The 26435-nt window shown below is 41.8% G+C and overlaps 1 protein-coding gene across 1 annotated transcript in view; it reads left to right on the forward strand.

Annotated features, from left to right (window-relative positions):
• The window catches only part of numbl (NUMB like endocytic adaptor protein), a 69542-nt gene extending 43107 nt beyond the window's left edge, over positions 1-26435 (forward strand). Inside the window, exons 3-10 of the mRNA XM_034700413.1 lie at positions 4219-4369; positions 7875-7949; positions 10353-10427; positions 16364-16504; positions 18289-18472; positions 18789-19058; positions 22466-22645; positions 22762-26435. Coding sequence (XP_034556304.1) covers positions 4244-4369; positions 7875-7949; positions 10353-10427; positions 16364-16504; positions 18289-18472; positions 18789-19058; positions 22466-22645; positions 22762-23906 — 2196 coding nt within the window. The 5' untranslated portion in view covers positions 4219-4243 and the 3' untranslated portion in view covers positions 23907-26435. The remainder of the gene's footprint in view (positions 1-4218; positions 4370-7874; positions 7950-10352; positions 10428-16363; positions 16505-18288; positions 18473-18788; positions 19059-22465; positions 22646-22761) is intronic.

Below are 26435 nucleotides of genomic sequence, written 5' to 3' on the forward strand. Positions count from 1 at the left end.
TTTGTTGTAGAATGAGGTCACTGCTATGCAAGGCCTGTACATGCTGCATGCTGGGTAATGTCGCCACCCTAATTTTCTCTTCATTAGAAAGTCTTTACCACCATATTTTTGTTAATTTCACGCTGTGCTGCTCAGCGAGAGGACTGTGGACTCCTATTACTGCAGCCTACCTTAGACCACATTCATAGGTCCTCTTAATGTCATACACACGTAGATATTAGGTTATTTTACAGTGGAAACAAATGAAAGAAACACTTTCTACAGGTATCCACTTTAAAAACTACCAATTTAGCTCTGCATAAAGGCTGGAAGCAGGGTTAACAGCTATCCTGACTCTGTCCAGAGATACGTCTGATGGTTGCTGTCTCTGTTTCATGCAGCTCCTGTGTGTGTGAATCTATTGTTCCTGTGACAGTAAGGAATATAATAATATTCCTGAGCATGTCCCTGAGACCTGAGTCTTCCACAGCGTTGACTGGCCTGCGGTTAGTTGCCACCCATTCAGCCACCACTGTTAGCTCATTTGTTTTGATTTCATCCACATGTCTGTGGTGATTCCCTCACTCCAAAGAACGGCTCTGCCGGCTCTTGTTATGTGGTTGCTTGCTGACATCAAGGTGTTTGCTCAAACTCAAAGTACTCTGTGATATCTTAGTTTTGTTTGACACAAAGTGCCTCACTTTTGACTTTGATTGAGCTGTCTGGGAGTTTTTTTTTAAGTGGAGTGTGCCATTCCAAAAGTGCAGTCTTTATTTTCCATTACAGCAGCAGCAGGAGTGGCTCAATTATGTTGGGATGAAAGGGACAACATTTCATTTATTCTGGACGTTAATCGCATTGCGATAAAACAAGTTAATGCTGATGGCCCTAGTTAAAAAAGTTGTTTTTATATATTTTGGGCGTAAGTTTCCTAAAAGATTCAGGTCAGCTTTCAGAAGGGGAAACTTGAATAAGACAGTGTCCTCTTGGAAAGATCAGATCTATAAACTATACTGCAGACAAAGCTCCTGTAAAAAACACGAATTTGTAAGGTTACAAATCCAACTGATAGTTTTACATGTTGTACATGTGCAGTGTATAGTAATTTTACTCATGGCAAAGTCATAAAGTGTAGGCACAAAAATATGGTCCTGGTAGTTTGTCACTAAAAGGATGTCAAAATGTGTGTTGTAGTTTCAGTTTTATAGCTGCAGTAAGTTATCAGCATGAAGTGGATTTTTCTGTATTTTATCCTGGGAAATATAGTTCTCTATTTTGTCAATCCGCCGCTCAATTTTTCTAACTTTGCTGCTGACCTCTCACACATCTTCATTACTTTATAGCTTGATGACTGATGAGTGATCAACAGGGTAACCACAAATCTTCTTACCTCATTTCTGAATTTGCACTTTGTCCCTGCCAGTACTCTTGTTTCTCATCTTTCATTTCTGTATCTCTCCCCTGTGGCTTGGAATCAGATGCCAGTCCTCTTTGCTCAGTCCTCCTCCTCCTCCTCCTCTTCCCCCGCTGTCCCAAACCATATGAGGACAGTTACAGGGCATGATGTATTCCCTAATTTCCCTATTCGGTCCCCCACCCTACCTAACATAACTCCCCCATTTTGGTGTATAACTCATCAGCCATCTTTTATCCACACACACACACACACACACACACACACACACACACACACACATACACACCTGCTGCAGTGGCCCTGGTGCCAGCCAGGTGCCCGTCATCTGGCGCTTTGCCTGGAAAGGACTGGCACAAGTGTGGTCATGTGTGTGTGCGCTGAGCTGTGTGTGTTCATCTGTGTGTCTGCGCTTGGCAGAGGGTGCATGCCACTCATGCCAGAAATGTGTGAAGCCACCCAAGCTGCCGCATTTAAATACTATGCGCGACACACACGGCTGTGAGTGTGTTTGAGGAATATGAGACTGCACACTTGCACACATTTCCAGGACACCAGCCTTTGGCAGCAATTATTAGAAACATAGCAGCGATTATGAGAAGTGATATGTCTCTCTGTGTGTATATAACTGCTTGTAACCCCTGACATGTGGCAGAGCAAAGAGGACATTTATTCCCTTCACTGCTTTTCTATGAGCATTTCATATTTTAGTGGACACTTTTTGTATCCAAACAAACTTGCTGAGGTCAGGATGGTGATTTATGGAGCGACCACATGGTAAGCCAAAGTTTTATTCAGAGATTATTGGGAGTAAAAACAATATGGAGCAACTTCTGTCCCATAGACGGTGTTGATTTGATTAGTGCTGCTTTGCTCTTTGTTGTTCTGTATTTAAAGCAGAGAGACATGAAGCTTGCTGGTATATTTTTTAATTCTTCAATATAACAAAACTGCAGGGAATCAAAGTAAAAAAGAATGATTTTGATGAACAGAACTGAGGAAAAACAGGAGGATGAAGAACAGACAGAATTTCTTTATTTATCTTAGTCTTTATGATTTGTTCGTCTTATGCAACTTTTCTGTTGTCAGTTTAAAGTGCTACTTTTCAATGCCACAGTGATCTTTATGCTTGTATCAGTACATATATTTGCATATACAGTATGTTTATGCTCTAAGGGGTATGTCCACACTTTTCTGACCTCAGTGGCTCAGTTGAAGCACTTGGCTGTCTTGAAGTTCATGTGATCTCACCAGCAAAAAACTGTGATAAGGAGCTAGGCAGGGTGGCCGGGGTATCTGTGCAAACAAACACACATACACAGACAAATTAATAGCATTTATCATTTTTGTCATCACTTTCTACTCTAACAACCACCATTAAAGTACCAAATAGTTGTTATATCCCAGTTTATAATTTGTTTGACTTCAAATAGAAACACAACAAAGTGGCGATAATTGAATCTTTCAAGCTTAATTATTCAAACATTCAAAAGACATTTATTAGAAGAGATATTCTTCACTGAAATGCAAAGAAAGCTATAGCAGCCTGTGGATATATAATTTAACATAGATCTGCCTCTGTCAAGGTCTACAGCCAATCATAGTTCAGGATTTTGGAATGGCCCTGGCTGCCCCTCTGGACCCATCCCTGTAGGCATGAACCAAAGTTCTTTAATTGTTTAGACATGACTTTTTGCGCAGTGGATGGTTCTTCCCATGTTTCAGACATATTTTCTTGTTCTGATTGTATTATTTATTCTGTTTTAGAAATGTATTTTTGGTGTGTTCTGTGAAGTTTTTATTTGCCTGTTGTGTTAGATGTGGCGTCTGGACTTTGACTCAAGCTGCTGTTGCAGAGTTATTCCCTTTGAGGGATTAATAAATTGTCTCTCTCGTATCTATCTCTCATTAAACTTGACATAAAAAAGGAGCTTCAGATGTACTTCATTCAGCCTTGCTTTAGAGACAGGGGACCCTAACTGGGAGAGCTGTTTTTATAGTACTCCAGGTCTTCTGTGGAGGGGGGATGTGACTGCAGAGGAATGAAAACAGTAATTATCGTTTTTAAGCAGGTCATGTTTTGACGGCTTCATGTTTCATTATGCTGGGAAATTAGCATCACTAAACAGGCCAGCGGGCTGAATGGTCTAATTAAGCAGCGCAAAGAGGGTTGTGTGAGCTCAGAGAAGGACTGCAGTGTGTGCACATGTGCAAAAGTATGTGTGTGTGTGTGTTGTGTTTGGTATTCCCTCAGCATTTTTGATGTTTCTTAAAGAACTGAGAGCAGGTGTAATATATAGCCTAAAATGTAATTACCCTCTAATGTGTTATATTTTTTACCCCTGAGTCAGCTCCTGCACTTCAAGACGAGCCCCATGCTTTGTGTTCATTAGTATTCTGCCGGTGTGATTAGTACAGCATGTTTCTGAATGAAGAATCAATGGAGTGTTGTGGCAGGAAGTGTTGTGACGCTAATGTAGCGACTGCCTTGTTAGGGATGATTACTGCATAATGAGCTTAACTTAATCAATGAAATCCATCCCATCCACTCATAATCCTGTATGAAACACTACAGCTTCTGCACACACCTCTCCATGGGCATTTCTTTACATTATAGCTCACACTGTTGCTTTTAATTAGTTTTTAATGAGCACAACTCTTAGAAGAAAGCAAGAAGAGAGTCACTTTGTTGAGCTGTGATGTGATGTGATGTGATGGGGCTGTCTCTTTCAGTGTTTTAATCTCTGGAGCAAATTGGACATCTAACTTGTGGCTCTCAAGCCTCTACTACAAAGCTAATCTGATGTCTTTCTCTGTTTCTGCAGCAACAGGGAGCACGTGACCCCGGAGATGAACAAGCTTCGTCAGAGCCTGAGGAGGAAGAAAGGTACCTGCTTGCCAGAGGCCAGCAGACCCTACCAGTGGCAGGCTGATGAGGAGGCAGTGCGAAAGGGCAAATGTAACTTCCCTGTTCGGGTGAGTTTCAAAAGCTGGGTCAGCTCTCTGTCTTTCTTCACCAATATGGAGTAAAAGTCTTTTTATCTGTATGGTCCATGGAGATGATTTATCCTTGTAAACTATTGAGATAGCTCCTAACATATGTATCACAAAACAAAGAGCATGCGATGGCGTCACCTTTCAACCGGAACACACCTCCTCAGGCAAAACAACCTGAAGCAAAGCTGCCTTGAGTGGGGACACAACAAATCTGGAGTAAAACAGATTAATATCTGCTAAACTAAGAGCAATTGGACTTGATGGAGACTCCTTCAAATGACCAAAGACACAGAGGTCTGTGGAGGTCAACATGTAGCCAGATATGAAGTTCCCTGACATTTATATGCATCCCTTTTCAAAGCTAGGGAAAAAGAGACAAAAGAAAACAATAAGTTTTCCTTGTTATGCAACATTAATACATTTTCATCTCTGCACAGGAAATGTATGAGTTCATTACTTTAAACATTTTGACAAAAGAGGATAATAAAAGTACTCTGGTTGTGTAATTCAGTCACCTCTAAGGATGCTAATGATTAACCTAAATGTCAATATATTTTAGATACATTTGAATAGTTTGGTTTTTCTTTTGTTTGTAACGACAGACCTAACAGATTTGTGTCACGTCTGAGAATAGTGCAAAGATATAGTGCTGCAAAATGTTCACATAGATTGTACACTTACACTAATATCAGACTTTAGGGTGGAGTTTCTTAAAACGAGCTTGTGACCCTGGCCTCCGTGGATGTTCTCTGACTGGTTTCTCAACAAAGGGGCCGAAGCGACTTGGATCCCCTGTGGGTAACACAATTACTATTGACAAGTACTTCAAACAATCCACCTTAACAAAAATAAACAACAACTATCCCTTTAATGCCTACAAAAAGAAAAAGATGCAGCTTATTTTTGCAGCTGCAGCTTCATTTTTATCCCTTTTTCCAGTCTTGTGTGAATCCAAATATAAAACCTGAACTGACAAGTAAATTGTCAAACGATTATATTGTATAAACGTCAGAGTTTTGTAGGATTCAAGGAAATTTGATTCTCGCGTGTACCATGTAGTATTCGAAGCACAGACTTGTAGCTCTCAGTTGAATGCCTCCTATGCAATAAGAGCAAATAAGAGGCATTGATAATAGACCCATTCACTGATAACCAGCTTTGGTCCGAGGGTTTTCAGTATGCCTGTCGCTGAGAGCTGATGTGATTTGCTGAAGAGCTGCAGAGACAATGGAGGCTCGAGAGGGAGGACTGACATCGAGGTGGAGTTATAGATTAAGGACTGCACAGGAAATGACAGGGTGAGGGATGAGGGCACGCTGAGGGGACGAAGAGACACTGTGAGATATGAAAAGAGAGATATAGAACTGGATAAGAGTGGAGGAATAAAAGGAGAAAGGCTGCAGACTGGATGGAGAAACCAGACGTAAAATGAAAATACACGGCTAATGGAAAATGTTTCTGATGGTAATGCTCCACAGAGTTTTTGATGAGATGGGCAGCGAAGTGGAGCCGAGAGATTTAAAGCAAGGGAGTGAAGCACTAAAAAAACTCTCATTCTCTTTATTAGAAGTTCTTTCTTTTTACTTTTTACCCCAGTTATTCCTTTTTTTTCTTACATCTCTGACTTTCCTCTGTTCTTACTTTAAATATATTCGCGAGTCATGCAATATTGATACTCCTTCAATAGCGGCTGAACTGCACAAAGAGGAGGAAAAATGTTCTTAGATTTAAGACTGAAAAAAACGGACTCTTTGAAAAGTGGAGAGCTGGGGAGGAAAACTAGCAGATGAGAAGATTATGAAACAGATAGCACAAAAAAACTACACATGTTCTTAACTGAGCTTTGATGAGTAGTTGGATTGATTTTTTTGTCCTTGATGTTCCTTCCATCACTTACTGAATTTTCCTCCTTTGAATATGGAAAGTAAAATATCCCCTGAATATGTCAGCTCTAGCTAACCAGCAAAATGACACTTGAAATTAGTGTGAGACACTAACCATGAAAGCAGTGATGAAAAGAACTGTACACTAAACTGTTGAAGCTTTTGAAGTTTATGTAAGATGACTTTTGTATCTCAGTGTAGTTTGTTTGAACAGCAGGAGCAGCGGCACTGACGCTGACAGCAAGCACTGCCACTTACATCAACTCCTGTCTCTGATGCCAGTCCATTTGACACTGTACACGTTTCTGTCCCTTTCATGAAGTCTGGGGAAGTCCTCCTCTCTTGCTTAAATCCCTCTCTACCTCTGAAAATCATTTTTTTTCTCAATCAATTTTCTAATTTCTAATTATCATTCACAAATCTCAGAAGCCATTGGCCACACTCTGACTCACTTTTCCATTTGTTGGATTGTTTTTTTTCTAATAAAGGTCAAGTTTTTAAACATATTTGTATGTGTTTTAAATAGAGTTATTTAAAAAACAAAATTAAACTTAAATTCAGAAATAAGACAAAAATACAAGTAATGTAAATTATGAAAATATAATGCATATACATCAAGGAGGGCATATAAAATTGTTGAAATCTTTCTTTTGTCTGACTGTGAACTAACTCTAATCTTAACAGAGAAGGCTATTGGTGTTCAGAAACAATGACAAGGCATTAAAAGGCATCCAATAAAGCTCAATTGTTACCAGATGACTGCTGATGGGTTCCCCCCTTTGCTCCCCACAGAGAATGTTTTTCTGCGTCACACCCAGTGCCTGTAGAAACACTGATATACAAAAACAAGATCCACTCCCTCACCTACAGACTCTGCCTTTCTTTGTAGAATCTAGATAACTCATCTTTGACTGAAAGCAAAAGACATGAAGCGACTGTGTAAGCTGTCATACCTTAAGGTACACTTTCAACACTTTTCTCCTCCCAGCTTGTGCGCACCATTTAGCACCTTATTGAATTCAGGCCTGTGTATCAAGAGGTGCTATTTGTCAACAGCTAGTACACAAGCACTTTTAGCTGGGACATTGATTATTTTTCAACCATTATTTTTGGAAGTATGACACATAACAACTGCTCATATTGCTACTTTTGTTCTGAAGCTCAGATCAGACTTTTCTCCCATTCAAAATAACTTTAATAAGTCCTCCTGAACTCATAGCTCTCTTAAAAACTTTTCTGCCCCTTTCTCCTCCATTTGGCCTCTGACTGGAGCTGATCTATAGGGGGCTTAAGTTGTGCCCCTGCTGGCTCTCTGTACACTAAAAGGCACAACACTGGAGAGACAACAAAAGAGGATGTGAGGGTATAAATTATTTAAGTCATCCTCTTTCTCCTCTGTCCTCATTAGCAGAACCATATATCTGTCACATACAAAAATACTGACCGGAGCTAATGAGGCTTTGCCTACTTTTGTGTCATTGTTGAGTTCAGCTCAGCTGTGCTTTATTTGCACCAGGACTGGATGAGAATATACAGCAAAAAGTTTAAAATACAGCAAAATAAAATGTTTAAATAATAGTATATTTTTGTTTTCTGTGCAGTACCTGGGGTTGGTCGAGGTGGAGGAGTCCAGAGGGATGCACGTATGCGAGGAGGCAGTGAATAAACTCAAAGTTGTAAGTATCCTGCACACACACACACACTGACACACACACACACACACACGCACAAACAGACCCAAGCTTACACACACCTCCTCTGCTGCAGCGCTAAGGTTCAATTTGGTCGTATAGAGGCTGCATGACGCTAACCCCAAGGATCTGCAAACTTTACCGGAGCTCATTAAAGAACCGGTTGCACGAAGCTCATGCACCAAGTATCGACCAAAGGAGAACACACACACACACACACACACACACACACACACACACACACACACACACACACACACACACACACACACACACACAGAGCACAAGTTAGATACTCTCCGCAGGTTTCTCTCTGGCCTTGTTATTTTCTTTTCTTTACCTCTTCTAGGGGTGCGAGAAAAAGTCAATTTGGCATAGTAACACATTATTTTGTATGCCAGTATTTCATCAGAGCACACTGCCAAGTATTGATCTTTCAATACAGAAATTATCAAGGTAATATTATAAATACTATTACACTTTTTAGACACTCAGATGACCAGATAACGTTTTTTTGCAAAAGCTGCATCTTATAATTTGATCTAGGAGGTATGATTTCAATCCATAACCTTTCAGAAATGTGCAGACGGTTTCGTCTATATCCAAGTGTGCATGGGACATGGGAGCATAAAGGAGCCTTAATGGGCCCCTGTGTCGAGAAAATGGACATATTGTTATATACTGTATTCTTTGTTTCTTTCGTAGCCTGCAGACCCGAACAGGTGATCAGTGCGCTGCAGCTGGAGGAAAACATGTGTCGCATCTACGGGTAGTTTAAAAACTCTGACGGCAGAGCAAAGCACTGAAAAAACTCTGAATAGAACGAACACTTACACCGACATTAGTGTTTGGGTCTGAATTTCTTAAAAGCCAAGTTATGTGATAAAATTTCTGGTTGGTGGTTGTGGTTTCTAAACAAAGGGGCCGAGCTGACCAGGATCCCCTGTGGGTTACATTGTCGAGTATCTCATTCAACTTCACTTCAAAAACAAACTATTAAGCGTTTTTATCGCATGGTCTTGTGGTGTAGTTCATTTGACTGCCCATCTATACGAGAACTAAGATCTTGAATTGGAACCACAATAGGGAACGCTCTCACCGGGCTTCCTGTGATTCTAACATCACTCCACTTCCAGCACTTAATCTCACTAATCACTCATCCGAGCAGGTCTTTTCCCACATCTGTCTTTTTGTCAATCCTTCAACTGTCTGAACCCAAAATGCTCAGAAGGGCAGAAAACGAGCTCTGGGCTAACATAGATACATATAAACACACTGTGACACAAACACACACAGTTTGCCCCCCTAGGAAGCTGGATCAGGACAGGGAGCGTGTGAGCGGAGTGACACTGACTAACCAGAATCAGACACATTCATTCAGTGAGAAGAAAACAGGAGACTCTGTCACCATAAATGTAGTCTTCACATTTGTCTGGGCAGAGCATTTTTTTTGGTAACTGGAATTAAACTTCACCTTTTCATAAGAATAATCAATCTGTTTGACAAAACTTAAAGGCAGAACATTCTGATTTCTTTAGCAGGAATCAAACAGAGGCATCATCTTGTCAAAAGTCTCAGCTAACTGAATCACACTGAGTAAAATGCATACAAGAGAAATCCTCCATGCTTTCACAACCTCTACTCGACCACTGTTTCCTTTCATTCGATTCTCTTCTTTTATTATCCCTTCTGAAAACAAGTCTATTCTTCCCACCCTCCATCTTTATCAGCATCTTTCTTTAGCAGCATTCTTGCCGCTCTGCAGTTTCTCACACTCCAAACTTTCCCTCAAACTTATCTTTTTCTTTTGATTTCCCACTCCACGTTCTCCACTCTTTTCTTTCACTCGCAAAGTTTCTTCACCTCAATTCTCCCTCCTTCTCTTCCACTCAATGGGATTATGCAAAACTTGAGGCTCCTTGTCGCTTCGATGTGGGTTTCAAAGCCATTTCCTGCAGTGCTTTCTGTTTCCCTCACACACACGCAAACCTAAATCAAAGTCAGGTGCACACACACTCACACACACGGCGTGGCTGTTTTTCAGCCTGCGTATTTTTAGCTTGGCCCATGCTGAGTGTGTTATTAGCTCTGCCTGGTGCCCTCCTCTGGAGAAATGAGTCTCAGTACCAGCTGGCACAGTTTTTACCTCGTCCCGCCTCCCTGCTCTTAAACCACCATTACCTCATGTGCTGTAATGACCACTTTACATAACCACCAGACGTAGTAAAGGTGGCTTCTCATGCTGATTGCATTTGTGATTTCACCTCTGCAAGACCCAAAGGATCGCTTAATGAAATGTTCAATTGATTAAAATGTTTCCTGTGCAGCCTTTCTGCCTGTCCTCCACGTTATAAGTTATTGACGCCACTGCTATTTTCTTTCTTCCAGAGTGGGAAAAAGACGGTCAAAGCAGTGCTGTGGGTTTCAGCGGATGGCCTCAGGGTGGTGGATGACAAAACCAAGGTACGTAAATACATATAATGTGTGTGTTGCTTCTGCCTTCTTGTCTTATCCTCCTCTTTCTATTTTATTCTGCCCCAGCATTCATAAAGCAACGAAAATAATAAGGGGAAGGTTTTTGAACCAGAGTCAAACACGAAACACCCACAGTGGTCTTTAATAAATACCTTTGTTCTCAGCCTCTAACCGCAGCTTGTAAGCAGAAATAGAAAATAATTCACATTTATTTAATTAAGACCATAGACTTTATAAATCTGTGGCCTATTTGTTTTTGGACTGCCTTTATGAAGCCTTAAGTTCAGCATTCTTGTGTCAGGCTGTTGTTTAGTTTGAAGCCAGGGGATATTTGGAGGAAGAAGTGGCGTTGGCAAATGGACTGATACTGAAATCATCCATTCTATGTCTGTGTTAATTCAATAGCTTGTGAATGTGCTAGTTTATCCCTGTGTTTTCCACAGAGTGAGATGATATGTGAGGTTGCAGATGACTGAAGTTGTTTATTACTCAAAGATGAAGCTGTTTTCACACATGCACTAAACTCCTAAAGTCTTAGAGGTGAGCTGCATGTGTGAACGCAAACAGACACTTTTTTTTTCACCCTGATTTTATCTTTAAGTTCTTCCGCAAGCCCCCCCTTGTAAAACTTCCCATGGTGTCAGGGTGAGCTGATGTGAGAACGTAACAGGAAACAATCCAGAAAATTCACAGCAAATGAGTGAGCGAAGGTGATCATGTTTATATGATGCCACTTGTGCGAACTAGGGAAAGCAACATGTAGCAGGATGAATAAAAACAACTGAGATTGAAGAAGGAGAATCATCTGCAAGACAAGAACAGAGACAATGTTTGCACATCTGTATGTTTGCATTTTTTATTTTAAATGCAACAACTGCTGCGTAGTCCGCCGCGGTCATGTTGTAATTGTACCGTGGCTTTCGCAGCATGCTTTTCGTGTCATTTCCAGACTCCCTAAACTCCTCTCTTCTCTGAAAACTTTTTGAGAGTTTCAGGAGTGCAAATGTGAAATAGGTTTTGGATCGCTTGTGGAAAAGACTGTGAGACTGTGGCAGACTCACAGCTGGCTTTGCCCACTCCTGCAAAGGGAGAGCTAGCTATGAATAGGCTAACTAAGAATGAATGAGGTAACAAGCCAAGTTCAGCTAGCAGAGAGTCCATTACTTGCTTATTCTGTAAAGCAAAGTGTATTGTTTTTTCTGGTGTGTGCTACAAAGTCCCAAATATGCGCCAATATAACAAACACAGCTGAGTGTTCATGTTCAGTGCCCTTATGAGCTGAGGTGACACCTAGCAGACAGCCAGCAGTATCCACCTGTCCCCTAAAGAGTCCATGTCTCAAGTTATGCATAACTTTAAGCCTAAATCTAATCAAAACAGATGAGCTGTTTAAAAATTCATGTCTGTGCCGCTGAAACTGTCCAAAGAGAGCAGACCATGTTTTAAAACCTTACATTCTGCTGTAACAATTTGCAGTTTCCATTGCGCCCAGTGGGGACTTTTGGAGTCAGCCTCAAGTGGCCGCGGGAGGAAATGCAGTTTTTTTTTTTATCATTATTGCATTGGCTTCATTTCTGCCCCTGAGGTTGAAGCTTAGTAGAGACACATTTTCTTCCTCAGTCCACCTACAAAAGTCTCATTCTGTCCCAGTGTTACGACACAGGCTGAAGGCCAACAACAGAACGATCCATATACATTCACTCTCCTGATGCTTTCAGGGTATTTTGGATCTGTGTGTGTTTGTGTGTGCAGCTTCAGAGCTGACATATGTGACTCATGGTTTCTAGATGAAGGTGCTTAGCGGAGGAGGGAAGATCAAGTAAACACAGAAACACACACACTCACACACTCACACACACACCCGCTTGAGGAGTGTCTGGTGGCTGGGGAGGCCTCCTACAGAGTGAGTGCAGCTTGCTGTGCTTCTATTCAGTGCAGAATAAAAGGCTGCAGAGAATAGATGAGAGAGGGAGAGAGAGCCTCTTTCGTTCTTTTCCCCTTTTTCTTATATTTAGAGGCCACACACACAACTTCACTTCTCCTGATCCATCAGTCCTACTCCTCCTCTCTCCCACCTCTTTAATCTCCATCCCATTTTCCCTTCAGTTAGATATTTTATCTGCAAATATTGAAGCATCATCGTCAAGGTATCCCAAATCTTGCAAAAACGTTAAAGGTGACATATCACGCTTTTTTCATCAATATATATTGGTCTAAGAGGTCCCCAAAACATGTCCTTAAAGTTTATGCTCAAAAAAACACTTTGAAATCAGATTTTGGTCTGCCTGAAAAGCCCTCTTCTTCAGTCCTCCTCAGAACACTCTGTTTTCTCTCTGACCACGCCCCCTCAGGAAGTGGATGTGGTCTCGGCTCTCCAGCACGTTGATCTAATGTTTACATGTTGGCTGAATATACACGGCTGCTCAGAGATCACGTTACTTCAACCCTCTGAGTCTGATCCAGAATCTGATCCTGTCGGAGAGGCGCCTGTAGCAGGACCTTTCTGAAGGATTGGTCACAGATTTAGTGTTTCTTGTTGTTTTATTTGACAGTATGTCGACGTGTGTCTTGGTACACAGCTACAGCTACAGCTATGAACATGTAGCTATGTGGCTATGCTAATTAGCTCTAGCACTTATCCATGATAAATAAAAATCATCCACTAGATCAAATCTGCAGACGTGGGGAGTAAAACCGACCTTTGTGTTTATTAAGACAGCCTACAACTAGAATGCCTCCCTCCTAAGCTCCTTGTTAACACACATTTGTGCAGGTAATGAAAAACGGAGGGGGGATTCAGTATTATTTTATACAGTCTATGGGCTGAACAAGCTCTGAGCTCTGACTCCGTGACAGACCGGATATTGTTGTTACGTAACAAAAACATGGAAGTCTGAAACGGCTCGTTTTAGACACATTTACAGAAAGGTGTAGAAATCAAAACAGGGGCAGAGTGGATTTTTTTCATTCTCGGGGGGTTTGTAGACATGCCAGGGAAACATATTTCAGGTAGAGAACCATTAAAAAGTCAATTTTGCATGATATGTCACCTACACTTTCTGTGTATGAATCCTATTCCTCTGAGCTGCACTTCTGACTTATTCTTTCATTAAAAGGAACACATCACTGTTTTTAATAAGTGGTTTAGACCCAATCAAACATTCACTGTCCAGCATAAAATACTTACCAGCTATTAGGCAGTTATTCAGTTTCTTAAATCTATAAATCTGTGAGATTAAATGGACTTTATGATTATTAGAAGTATACAGCCCATAAATATAAATATAAAGCCAGAAAATTAGTACTCTCTTTAGACTGCAGAACTGATTGATTGATTAGGTTTATTTTGGTCTGCATCAACAACCAACACATCCCTCCACAACATAGGAGCCATGTGAGAATTACAAATAAAAGCAAAAAACAAAACAATCACTGAGGGATTCATCAAGAAAATATATATAGAGTCCAGCATATACAAACACACACATATCGATATGTGTACATGCATACATACACAAGTACATTCATGCATACATATAAACATGCATACACATCCACATATATTTTAGCAGCAGTGTTATAAATTGATAAACTCACAAGTAACATACCAATGTTTCCTCACTAGCATAGGTGAACCTCTGGAGCGCACAAAAGGGCATAACTGCTAACTCCATTCAAACTGACATTCAATGCAATTAACTTTAGTCTCGCTGAAGAAGCTGTCTGACAAAGCTTTGAAGCTGAACTTGCTGTTGAAAAGATCTGTTTCTGCTCAAGAAGGTTTGCCCTTCACAACACTGTGATGGAATTCAGCAACAAACTGGACACTGGACACAGAAGACTCAGGAGACTTGGACGGCTTACGTTGAAATAGTTTATGTAGAACTCGATCGAGGAGAAATAACATAACAGTACACAGGCAGGAGAGTGCAGTGCAATGCCAAGTCAGTTCTGCCAGACAAAACCCTTGGCATGGTATTTATTCCCTCTGAAGACGACACTAAAGTTAGATAACCATGTTTGGACAATAGGAACACAACAAGTGGGAAGAAGACCTGTGCTCTAGTTCTGGAGACTGTAAGTCGGCCATAACACATAGATAAAGACGGGAGCAGGGGGAGAGACCTTGACTACTACCCTGACACTATCTCGCCCGTCACAGATGACAGGAATCAAGTTACTCTAAACATGACATTTAGAATGAAAGAATACAATAGTTAAACATTCTTACATACACATATATAAGATTATGAAAATTCCACGACAAACACTACTGCTGCACAGCTTCCTTATTTCCCACAGAGGTTGAGTGTCGTAATCTCAGAAAATGTTTGTTAATCAAGGGTAAAAGAAATTTTGTGTAAATACATTATTTTTTAGTTCACTTTGACAGCCCTGATTTAAATGTTCTGTTTGTTTTTTTTAAGTGATATACAGTTGCAAAAATAAAAAGACACAATACCCAGTCATTTTGCAGAGATATGACAGTATTTTCCTGCAGGTGTTTGGAGTTTGCTCTCACTTAAGAACAAGTCTCAGATAAGAAAACTTCTTTAAAACTTCAGAAATATGTTTCAAGTAACTTTTTCTTTGAACATTCAGTGAATGAGGCTCATTGTCTCCACACTCAGAACAGTATGTTCATTTTAAAAATGAATTTGTTTGGACTCACTGTGGACCTTTCTGTGAAAAAAACAAACAAGAAGAGATGAGATGATCCTCTTAAAGTTTGAGTCTTAACCTTATCTCTCTCTTTCTTTCAGTCCCTCTTCTCACTTGTTACCATAAGTTCAGCCTCCGTCTATGAATCAGCGAGCATGCCTAATAACACCCACACAGACATTATTCAGACGCTTTCCCACACTCAGTGAAAGTACTGTATATACGTGTGTGTGTGTGTGTGTGTGTGTGTGTGTGTGTGTGTGTGTGTGTGTGTGTGTGTGTGTGTGTGTGTGTGTGTGTGTGTGTGTGTGTGTGTGTGTGTGCATAAAGACCTTCATAAGACTTGAATAGAAAGGACCAGTAAAGTCTTTTTTGTGTGCTCAGGGCATCAAGGCTCCGCTGCATGGATGAGACACTGTGCGTCACACGGTGCTATTCTTCCTTTCAGCAATGCAGGGACATAACCTGACTCACCGTTACACACAAATACACAAGTACACTTACTTTGATCTTATACTTTTCTCCAGAATACAGATACACTTAAAAATATTGCGTGGTGTTTGTAGCTTCTTGCCTTGGAACCAACATCCCTGTTTCATTTTCTAAAGACCTCTCAGAGACTCAGCTGTTATTATTCTGCCTCATTCTCCTCAAATCTATCCTCCTCGTCTCCTCTTGTGCCTCCTCCTTCCTTTGCTAATCCTCCCTGCTTTTTGTTTTCTCCCACACCAGACGAGAGGAAGGAAGTAAGTGGATGAGTGTGTGAACCCTCTTTCTCTCTGTGCCCTCTCTTCTTCTTCCCTCCTCTTGTTTTCCTTCTCTTTCTGTTTTTCGGTGAGATGGGGGCCCCTGAATGTACACAGAGAAAGGGAATGGCCCCTCTTAGTTTTTTCTATAGTGGCCATAGACACTGGAGACGGGCTGAATGAAGCTTTTGTTGAAGGACGGATGAGTGGTGGAAACATCTCAGAGATGAAAGGAGGGTTCAGTGTCATTAGTCTGCATGGACACTTTCTTTTCTCTTATTGGTGGATGTGTAAATAGGTTGGAGTGAGAGGAGTTTCGTGGGGTTAACTGAGGTTGAAAGCAGTGTGTCAAGCATTGGATCAGTCTACAAGCTGGTATGAAGCCATGTTTCCTCTCTGTCATGGGTTAAACTGCTGTTAGATGTGATCTACCTGCTGGAACAATACCATTGAGTTGACTGAATTTGATTCCCCCTGACCCCTCTCTCTCTCTCTCTCTTTCACCGTTTCTCTCAGGACCTCATTGTGGACCAGACCATAGAGAAGGTTTCATTCTGCGCTCCTGATCGTAACTACGACAAGGCCTTCTCCTACATCTGCAGAGATGGTACTACCAGACGGTGGATGTGCCACTGCTTCATGGCTCTCAAAGACTCGGTGAGGGGGCAATTAACCTTCTGTCTACCCCTCAGGGATTTTCTCTACATAAATAGACAAAGGCGAGACGGCCTGTCCCTCCACGTCCTGTTCCAATAGCATCTTATACAAGCTCAGTGGGGTCGTCTATTCATGGTCTCTATGGTCAGAGGAAGGGTGGTACGATGTTGGAAAAAACATAGATTTTTTCTTTCTGCAAAATGTATTTCTATTTGAAAAAATACAAGAAATTAAACCATAGAAATATTATATTTACAAACATATGTATTTAAGTTGCCTATAAGCTAGAAGGTTCCTGGTTAGAATCCCTGGCTGGGCAGGAGACTTCCCGTGTGTGCTTTGCATCTCTGGGTACTCAGACTTCCTCTCACGGTCCAGAAACATGGGTGTTCAGTCGAGTAGTCCCTCTGAATTGTCCATAGTTGTGAGGGTGGAGTCAATCGGTTAAGGTTAGGGTTAGAGGGAAAAGCTGTTTAGATAATGGATGGATATGTAATAAAAAAAAACACCAATTACCTGAGGTCAGCTGACAGTTAACAGCATCAAAATGGTGTAAAAACTAACAGATATAATGAACGAAAGTGACTTTCCAGCAAGCAGTAGTTTAAATCTCAAATGTTTACAAAGTGCTTTGACAGACAAAGCATCTCAGAAACTCAGGAGGGACACAAAATAAACTTTTAACAGACAGAAAGAAGGGTTGAAAATTTGAACGATGCAAAAACACAACACAAAGCATGAACACATAATTTCAAGGTTCTCAGGTTTTCATATAAAACTCATAAAACAAACTTAATTCACTGTGATGTCAATAAAAAGGTTCAGAGACATTGTGAAGAGAGTAGTTTTAATCATTCCACTCAGATAATGTATAAGATTTTAACTTGAAGTCTAAGAAAATAAGTCTTCAAAGCTTTAAGTTTGTTCCAAGTTGGCACCGGACTAATAAATTAAGAAAGTGATCAATAAGTTCATAGACAAAAAAGAAATCATGATAGATTTTGAAGTGATTTTTCAAAAAAATCTCCAAAAATGTTTCTGTGTTTGCTTCTTAAAGGTTTTAAACTTGGTATTTGACTTCTTGGGAAACTGATCAGCATGAGAAATAGATTGATCATCAATGATTAAAATCATCAAGCCTTTATCTCTGAGAAGAAAGCTACTGTTTTTGTAGAAGCAACCTCCAAAGTTTAGTTTCAGTAGACAATTAAATACACATGCATGGGTTATTGTATGTTTGTGTTGCTCTGTGATTGTTGTAGTTGGGGTGCTTTCTAATCTCTTGGATTTCCTGTTTCACTGTCCTTGAGGTTGTAATTTAAAACCAACTGCAACAACCATAACCGTCCTGCGGTCTCAACATGACGGTGGTTTCATCAGCTTAGACTGTGAGTCGGATTATTAATGTGGACGGAAGCTAGCATGGCACAGGCCTGTGGGATTAGGAGAGGGGATTAGACAGAAGCCTGTAGAGTTATCTGTCCATCTCTGTCTGTCTCTATTTCCATCACACTCTCCATATCTCTATGTGCTCATCTTCGACCAAGCTGTCTCCTCTGCAGCGGTCTTTGCTGGTGATGATGGTGGGGTTGAAATGCAAACAGCAAGCTGGAAATCGCTGCATTCAGTGCCATAAGCAAAAACTCAGATTGCAATTTGTAAGATCAGAGGTTGAAACCTTCCCCTCATCCTGCTGCAGTTTCTGTGAATGAAGAGTGTTGAATCATAAAACAACAAACTGAAGTGTCGACTTTACATCTAAACATGTTTTAACCCTCCTCTAGGGGGAGAGGCTGAGCCATGCTGTCGGCTGTGCGTTTGCTGCATGTCTGGAGAGGAAGCAGCGCAGGGAGAAGGAGTGCGGCGTGACAGCTTCTTTCGACACCATTCGTACACTGTTTGTTCGTGATGGCTCCTTCCGCGCCAACTCCTCCAGCAGCGAGGACAAAATGCAGGACAAGAAGAAAGGTAAGTCACAGTGTTATTTCATGAATTGCTTGTAAAGTTGCAACTTTGAAGTGATCCTCAAAATGTTTAGGTCAAGTTAAGAGTGAGCAAACTCATTCAGGGGTCAACTTGATGACACTTAAGAGACACTAGTTTATGAAGCCTTGAGTTTGGCTTTTTCCTGTCAACTGTCTTGGTTTTTGGAACCAGAAGTAACCATATATGAACAATAAAACCCACTGCTACTTCTCGTTTCTTCTTGCAAGACCACACCTGACTCATGAAACCAGATTTCAGTGAATTGCATCATGACTGTGAAAACCTCTTCTTCCTCTAGACCAATCCTCTGTCATCCCAGTCCTCCCACCTGGCACCGCCTCCCCACCCGAGGGTGCAGCATCCCCCATGGATCGGTCAGCACCTGGCGGACCACATGCCATCCCCCGCCGCCACGCGCCCATAGAGCAGCTGGTACGTCAGGGCTCGTTCAGGGGATTTCCTGCCCTCAGTCAGAAGAACTCTCCCTTCAAGAGGCAGCTGTCACTCCGCCTCAACGACCTGCCATCCACACTGCAGCGCAAGACAGACTTCCAGACCAAGAACCCTGGTGAGTTCAAGAGATCCTGAAGTCTGACTCCTGTAGTGCTGATGTGAGGACCTGCTGTCGTCTTTTCTTCCTGAGTCTGGGACTGATGTGTGATCATGCACATGGCTAAGGCCTTTGAGTAGAAGAAAAGTGGCACTGAGGGTTTTTAGTAGTTACAGGAGCAGTAACAGATTGTAAAGTTTGATAAAAGAAGATGCAATATTAGCAATTATTTTAACAATATATTAATTAACAAAGTAAATATTGTTTAATTTCATCCTTGATTATTTCAACTTTAAAGGAACTATCTTCAGTGTGTTGTCATGGTTTGTAATTTAAAAACACTGAAAAAATTAAACCCTAAATGTGCAGATTTTAGAGCCCCTGTGAGGAGTTTTGGACTCTTCATTAAACAGACTGAAGCGGCTACTGAAGCCTCTTTATGACCTTTATGACAATTTCTGAATTATAATTTTTATTATGTAGGTGTCAGACTGACAGCACACTGAGGGACACATTTGACTGTTAGACTTAAATAAGATGAGATTTTTTGACATAAATTCTACCAAGGGATGTAAAGACAAGACTAGTAAAGTGCTAAGATGTTTATCTTTGCCAGCAGGGGGTGCCAAATCGACACAAAGCAAAAGTTCTTCACAGCAGCTTTTAAGAACTGAATCAAAACGGTGTTCATACATTCAGTTTGACTCTGTTTCATTGTTTAACTATATTGCACACAACATACAAAGCTTCCTACATTGTCCACTGTCCTGTCTCTCAAACTAAAGGCATAAAACACGCAAATGAACCCCAAAAAAGGAGAGTTATAAATCTTACATTTAATCTCATCACCTGCCTTCCACTGATTCCAGGCCAAGAAGAAAACACTTGTTTAAAGTAATGCAGTGGTTGTTGTTAATGGTGATGACAAGACTTGTGCGACTTACAGGTGTGTCCATTTTAAAAGAGGCATCTAACACTAACTGATTCTTCCCTAACAAGTTAATATTCACACACACACACACATGCAGGATTGCACACACATAGACACGCCCACTCTGTATGGTGCCACAGGATCAGAGCGCTCAGGTGGGAGGCTGATTACAGTCATTAGACGAGATGAGAGTCGACTGTGAGACTCGTCTGACTGAAATACCAGACCTCAACATTCAGCTCCCACTCTCTCTCCCTTTCTGTTGTTTACTACGTCTAAATCGTCCTGTTTTCTCCCATGATGCTTAGTGTATATATTCAGTGGTTGTGAATTGGAGTAAGGGTGAGTCTTACAAACACGATGTTCTCCTTTCACCAAAGATCACACACACACACTGAGACACAGATGCACACACTGAGCAGTAGCAGCCAATTCCACTGCCTCCCTGCTCCCTTGTGACTCTCTGAACAATGTGCGTATTGATTTGTGCGGTCAATCAGATGTCCTGGTTAGCCTTCAGCAAGCCTTCTGTCTGTCCTTGAACCTGCCTCTGCACTGACAGAAACACACACACACACACACACACACACACACACACACACACACACACACACACACACACACACACACACACACACACACACACACAGACATACACACAAACAACACATGTTTAGGTACTTGGAGTGCTTCTGAGCTCTGTGGGACATTGTCAAGTCTAAGGAAAGAGAGGGATCACAGGGTCGGTCTCTGCAGAACAAAGCACAGAGAAATCTTTAATGGGAGACCTTGAAGACGCCTCCAGCACTCCCCCCATAGGACTCAGAGCCTGGAGAAACACAGAGCTCACGGATCAAAGAGGGTTACATGTTTAAAGAAAGTATCAGGACAGAGGTTTGGAATCTGACCTGATGATTGGCTTTTCGTGTTTCCACTAACCTCACTCTAAGGCTGCTCCTCTGCAGTAATTCCTTTACATATGCATGTACAATTCTCACCTGTCAATCTTTATCGTCCCAAATCAGAACCAAAGTCATGCTAGAACACTTTTCAAAATACAGGTTGAGACTGCCACAAACTTCCTCATGACAGACAGAAACCTTTTGACTCATATGCAAAGAGCCATCTGCCATGAAGAAATGAAAAAAGAGTGTAATGGAGGGAGATGCAAAGAGAGAGATCAACAAAACGAAATGTGCAAAAAACAAACAGATAATACAGATTTATGGCTGTAATAATAATAACAATGCCAATAATAACTATAATCTACAACAGCACCATTACAAAGCTCAGCCATCAACACACCGTTGTGTTTTTATATTGATCTCACAGCAGTGTAATATTGGTGTCCCAGTGAGTGATTTTACATTGTTGAAGCATGAGAGGCACGGCATGCAGGAGCCTCACATAAACACGCACTCAGACATATCGCTGTTCCATCCTGCTTGCTTCACTGGCTCCCAGTGATCCCATCTCTCCTCTGTAATGCCTCTGTTGTCACCTCTGATGGTGGGACAGCAGTGGTATGACTTTGTCCCACCATCACACCATCACATCTGTGACATTTATATCGAAGGCAAGGTTACAATGGTGTAAATATTGTGCACTTATTGTTAGAAAACTACAATAATGATATTAAAACTATGGCTTATAATAATAACCATAGCAGTTGAGTCAAAAGGGGTCTGGATTAGCTTTAAATGCAAACATATATTAGTAAGAAAATCTTAGTAAGTATTAGTAAGTATGGTACAAAAAAAGTATTTTGCATATTTCACATGGGAGCAAAAAGGAAAGATGAGGAAGTGGGTGACAAAAGAGAGGACAAAAAAAAAACATCCTGTGCCTCAACGTAAAGGGAGGGACCAGGGGATAGAGAGGAGGGAATTAGATATGATATCTATTTATATCTGCGGTCCGTGCAGCAGAGGTTTAAAGCTGCAGTCCGTACCATTGTCAGAAAGAAACACTCTGCTGCATAATCCTTCTCTGCTCTGATCGGTTTCATTTGGTTTGAAAACATGGATAAACTAAGCCAGCCTCTCCTGTTTGAATCCTTCTAATGCACAAGACACACACAGCAATGACATAGCAGGCTGACATGTACACAGAGTATGACGCTACATGTTGCAGGGTCGTTTGCACAGTTCAGCATGGCCTGTTAGCAGTGTTGTTACTACGTTTGAACATGGTTATCTTTAATAAGAAGTTCCCTGTTATCACAACATCATGTTTGCCATGAGAACTTCTGTTTTTCATGCTTTTTAGGTCAAAAGAGGCCAACATCAAAGTCTTCATCTCCTCCAGTTTCTATGCTTTTGATGCTAACTGGGTCTGTTTCACAATCTAATGAATATTTTTCTCCCTCTTCTCGTTTGTTTCTCCCTCCTCTCAACCCTCCCTTTATTCTATTTCCTCTTTTTAAATATTTCTGGTCTCCTTTCTTCCTTTCCTTTCCTTTCCTTTCTGTGACTCCCTTTCTTGCTTGTACCAGAAATGGATATGGGGTTGCCAGGTGAGGTAGATGGTTGTATTAATGTCCTATGTGGTCAGATGAACGCCGCCCTCACCAAGCCATCAGACGAGCTCTTCTCCAACCCCTCTATGTCTGCGAATGGTCCTCCACCCTGCACAGTGCCCCCCGTCCTGCCCCCACCACCTGCACCTCCGCAGGGTAAGACATCTGCATCAGATCAATACTAGGATTGATTTTTTTAAAGAACAGGCTCTACTAAACACAGTGGTGAGTAAATTCTTACACTTACTAAATCTTTAACTTTATTCTTCCAGCCACTTCTTCCTGGGTGCAGCCCGAACCCCTACTCAACTCTCCTCCTCCTGTTTCGGTGGCGATGCAGATGCAAATGCAGATGCATAGTGGACACAGACGCACACCCTCCGAGGCAGAAAGATGGCTGGAGGAAGTCTCCAAGGCTGTCAAGGCTCAGCAGACCCCTCCTCCAGGTCCCGCCATCCCCGCCATCCCAGGACCACCCTCCGTGTCCAATCAGCAGATGTCCAGTCAGGCAGCTGTTGTGACCACTGTCTCTCTAGTCCTTGGGACCATGTCCAAACCTCTCATCTCGGGTCCCTCTGTTCTCTCAGGTCAGGCCCAGATGCCACTCCAACCCATCTCAATATCATCAGTTCCCCTAATACCAGGCCCTCCAGTTACAAACCCCCCTATGTCTCTGCCTTCAATGTCCATTCCCACAATGTCCGGCCCAAGCATGACTGGGGCACCCATGATGCAGCCCTCCATCCCTCAAGGCTCCCTTCCCAGCTCCATGCAGCCCTTCCCCCTGGCTTTTGATGCCACTCCAGCCCCTGTGGGAATGTTCGCCAGTCCGCCTGTCCAACCGGCATTCGTGCCTATGCAGACCTACATGCCAGGCCTGGCCAGCAGTATGACCTATCCCAATGCCAGTGTGCCTGTGGTTGGCATCACACCATCTCAAATGGTGGCTAACGTCTTCTGCACCGCCACAGGCTCATCTGGTGCTGGGGGAGCCATGGGCTCAGTAGTGGGAGGACCCAAAGTGGGGGCACTTGGATCAGTGGGACCGCACCATTCTTACTCAGGAGCACCGAATGTAGTTGGGGACACTGCAGGGTTTTCCACTCCACCACTATCAACAACAATTAATGGCCTCCCACCACAAAGTAGCATGATGGACCTGCAGAATGGGACTCCCAGCAGTGGTAGCAGCTGGCCGCCAGAGGGCAGCCAGCTAACAGCTCCAGCACCCATTGCTCCTCAAGAGGATGATCGTTTTGAGGCCAAGTGGGCGGCACTGGAGGCCAGGCCAGCGCCTGGCAATATGGCGCCAGCTGCAGCCCCCAACCCATTTTCCAAAAATCTTCAAAAGTCTTTTGAGATTGAGCCAGACTTGTCCTCCCAAAGCTGTAGCTCTAGCACTGGAATTAAAGCCTGAAGGAGCCTGGCTCTAATTCTAGCATCTCTGCTTAGTGAGAACAGGATGCAAGTCCTTGAGGTTAGCCTCGCATCTGACCTTTGGCAGCCTAGCATCTTGCTAAAAGCCCTCATAGGAGTCAATGCTATTATGATATTGATTGCTTTCTTTGCACTCCCTTGAGAGTTTTTTGAAGTTTGCAGATTGCTTGGCTGCCATTGGAAAACCAGGTCGGGTTCACTGGACTTGATGGGCTATATCCATTCACTCCATCTGCTAACCACCTCCCCTCCCTGCTTTAACTTCTCCACTCTGGCTTTGCTTTACCTGCAGCGGGTCCCTGGATGTACTGTATGTGCCTCCCTGAGGGGAATGGGGGTGGCTCGGCTCAGTGGTTTCTTTCTTTGAAAAGGGAACTCCACACAGATGCATTCCAAACCACATATGAGATGTTATTTATCTGGTGGAGATTTGGAGGAGAGTTTAGCGGATATGGCTACAACACAAGACGTGCAGAGAAGTAGAGAAGCAATTTGTTGACTAGTGATCGGACCGAGTCTGATCTTAGCCAAGCGCAGCAAAAGTTTGGATACCTGAAAGGACTTGCCAATGATGTAAGACGCAACCCTACCAACCCAAAAGGACTTACTGACTAACAGTAGAGATTTATGGCCAAAACTATTTTATTTATTGTATTTCTTTTTTTTATTTCAACAAGTAATATAAGTATACATGAAACTTAAATCTTTACAGCAGCGTTCCAGGAGCTATATTTATTAAGTTGCACCATAAAAGGAGGGAAACTACAGGTAGCAGACAGGTATCAGGGCAACAGAGAGTCATGCAACAGGAACCACGTAGCAAGGGCTGACGGACAGTTCAGCAGTGTGTAGTGCGACATGTGACACAGTAGTGTAAATAGCAGCATGTTTCTTCCACCCGTCAGCCTCTCACGTATAAACGCTTTACTGCTGGTGAGGCCAATGTGGCTTCACTTTGGCTCTGTGCCCCATTTCTTTTACAAAGGCGTAACATCAAGGGTTACTGGGACATGAAAAATCACTTCAGGATATACAGCACTCAGACACTCTGGACAATACAGCACAGCAGTCCAACAGGACTCCATCTTCTCCCAAAACATCCGAGGAATGTTGATAACTCAGCGGAAACAAACAAAAAATATCTTTAACACTGTGCAACTGCTTGAAAAAATGATGCACTAGATTCCTACTCTCATAGATCCTTTAATATGTTCAAACACAGGGTAAAGTCTCCATGTACTATATGATTTTGTATTCTCCTCTGTGTACTACTGTGTCAGCTGCAGCAGTACTGCACTCATTACAAATCTGAGGGTTGTTTACCAGAGGTAAAAAGAGAAGAGGAACATGAGCAGTGTGGACTGAAATTGTTATTAATTTTTAATGCAGATTTAAAAAATTGAGTAGACAGGTGGAAAAGTGAATCTGGAGGAGCTACAAGGAGAATGCTAGAGGAAACAAAAAGGGATGAAATGTATGTGAAAGACTGAAAGAGAGAAAAGAGATATACCTTTAAAAAGGAGAAGGAGGAAGTCTGGGGAAAGAAAAAACGATATATTATGTGATGAAAGAGAAAGCGAGAGTTAAGACTTATTCATTGTGTACTATTGTGTACATTGTATCCTACAATGTAATCATTTCTGACTCTTTCTTTCATCTCTCTGCGTCATGTTCCTCAACTCTTCTAACCTCACAAACAACACGTTTAAAGAATGTTTTTTTATTTTATCATGAACAAGATTCTTTCCTCAGTATGTGCAACTTTTTAACACTTCTAAGACAACAAAGCCTTCTGTATTTGAACTCTCAGTTTCTGGAATGAGTCAGCAAACTCAAGGGCGATTCAAGAACAATACAGAGTGAAAACTGTCTTTAATGAAGGGCTCTGTCTCATACGATTGCTCCACTCTCTCTGAAAACTGAAATCTGAACCAGAGATGCTCTTGTTATGTTCCCTGGTAATTCAATTGTATGGATATGAACTTCCACTGATTAAGTTTTCTGCTCATTAACTCCCCACAGTTTAATTAGCTTATTGGGTCTCTTCCTGTGGCAGCGAGCCCGTCCGACAGGCTGCCTCTCAGAGAACAGAGAATGTGTGTGTCTCTGGTCCTTTCAGGGTTTAGTCCTTTTGTTTTGAAACAAATCAATATTTCTTCCTGACCGAGCAAATCCAAATCTCTCTTTCTACCCTCGTCTCTCGACAGGACGAGCCTGACTCACGTATGAAATTACTGCTTTTATTTTTTTGAAAGTATATTTTAGTCCTCGACTCTTGTTTGCACGCCCTCCAAATTATAAATGTAGGTTAATTGTGTTCCACGTTAAAGCAAACTAAATGACCTCATAAACTTGATTGTAAAACCATAGTTTAGTGATGGTAACAAAGCAAACCAGTGGAATTTATTTTTAATCTTTATTTACAGATTTTTTGTATTTAAACCTACATATTTGTATTGTAATTACATTGTACAAAAGATAAATAAAGTAATATAATATTACACATGCT

Source organism: Notolabrus celidotus, chromosome 14, assembly GCF_009762535.1.
Source record: "Notolabrus celidotus isolate fNotCel1 chromosome 14, fNotCel1.pri, whole genome shotgun sequence".
Taxonomy (NCBI): domain Eukaryota; kingdom Metazoa; phylum Chordata; class Actinopteri; order Labriformes; family Labridae; genus Notolabrus; species Notolabrus celidotus.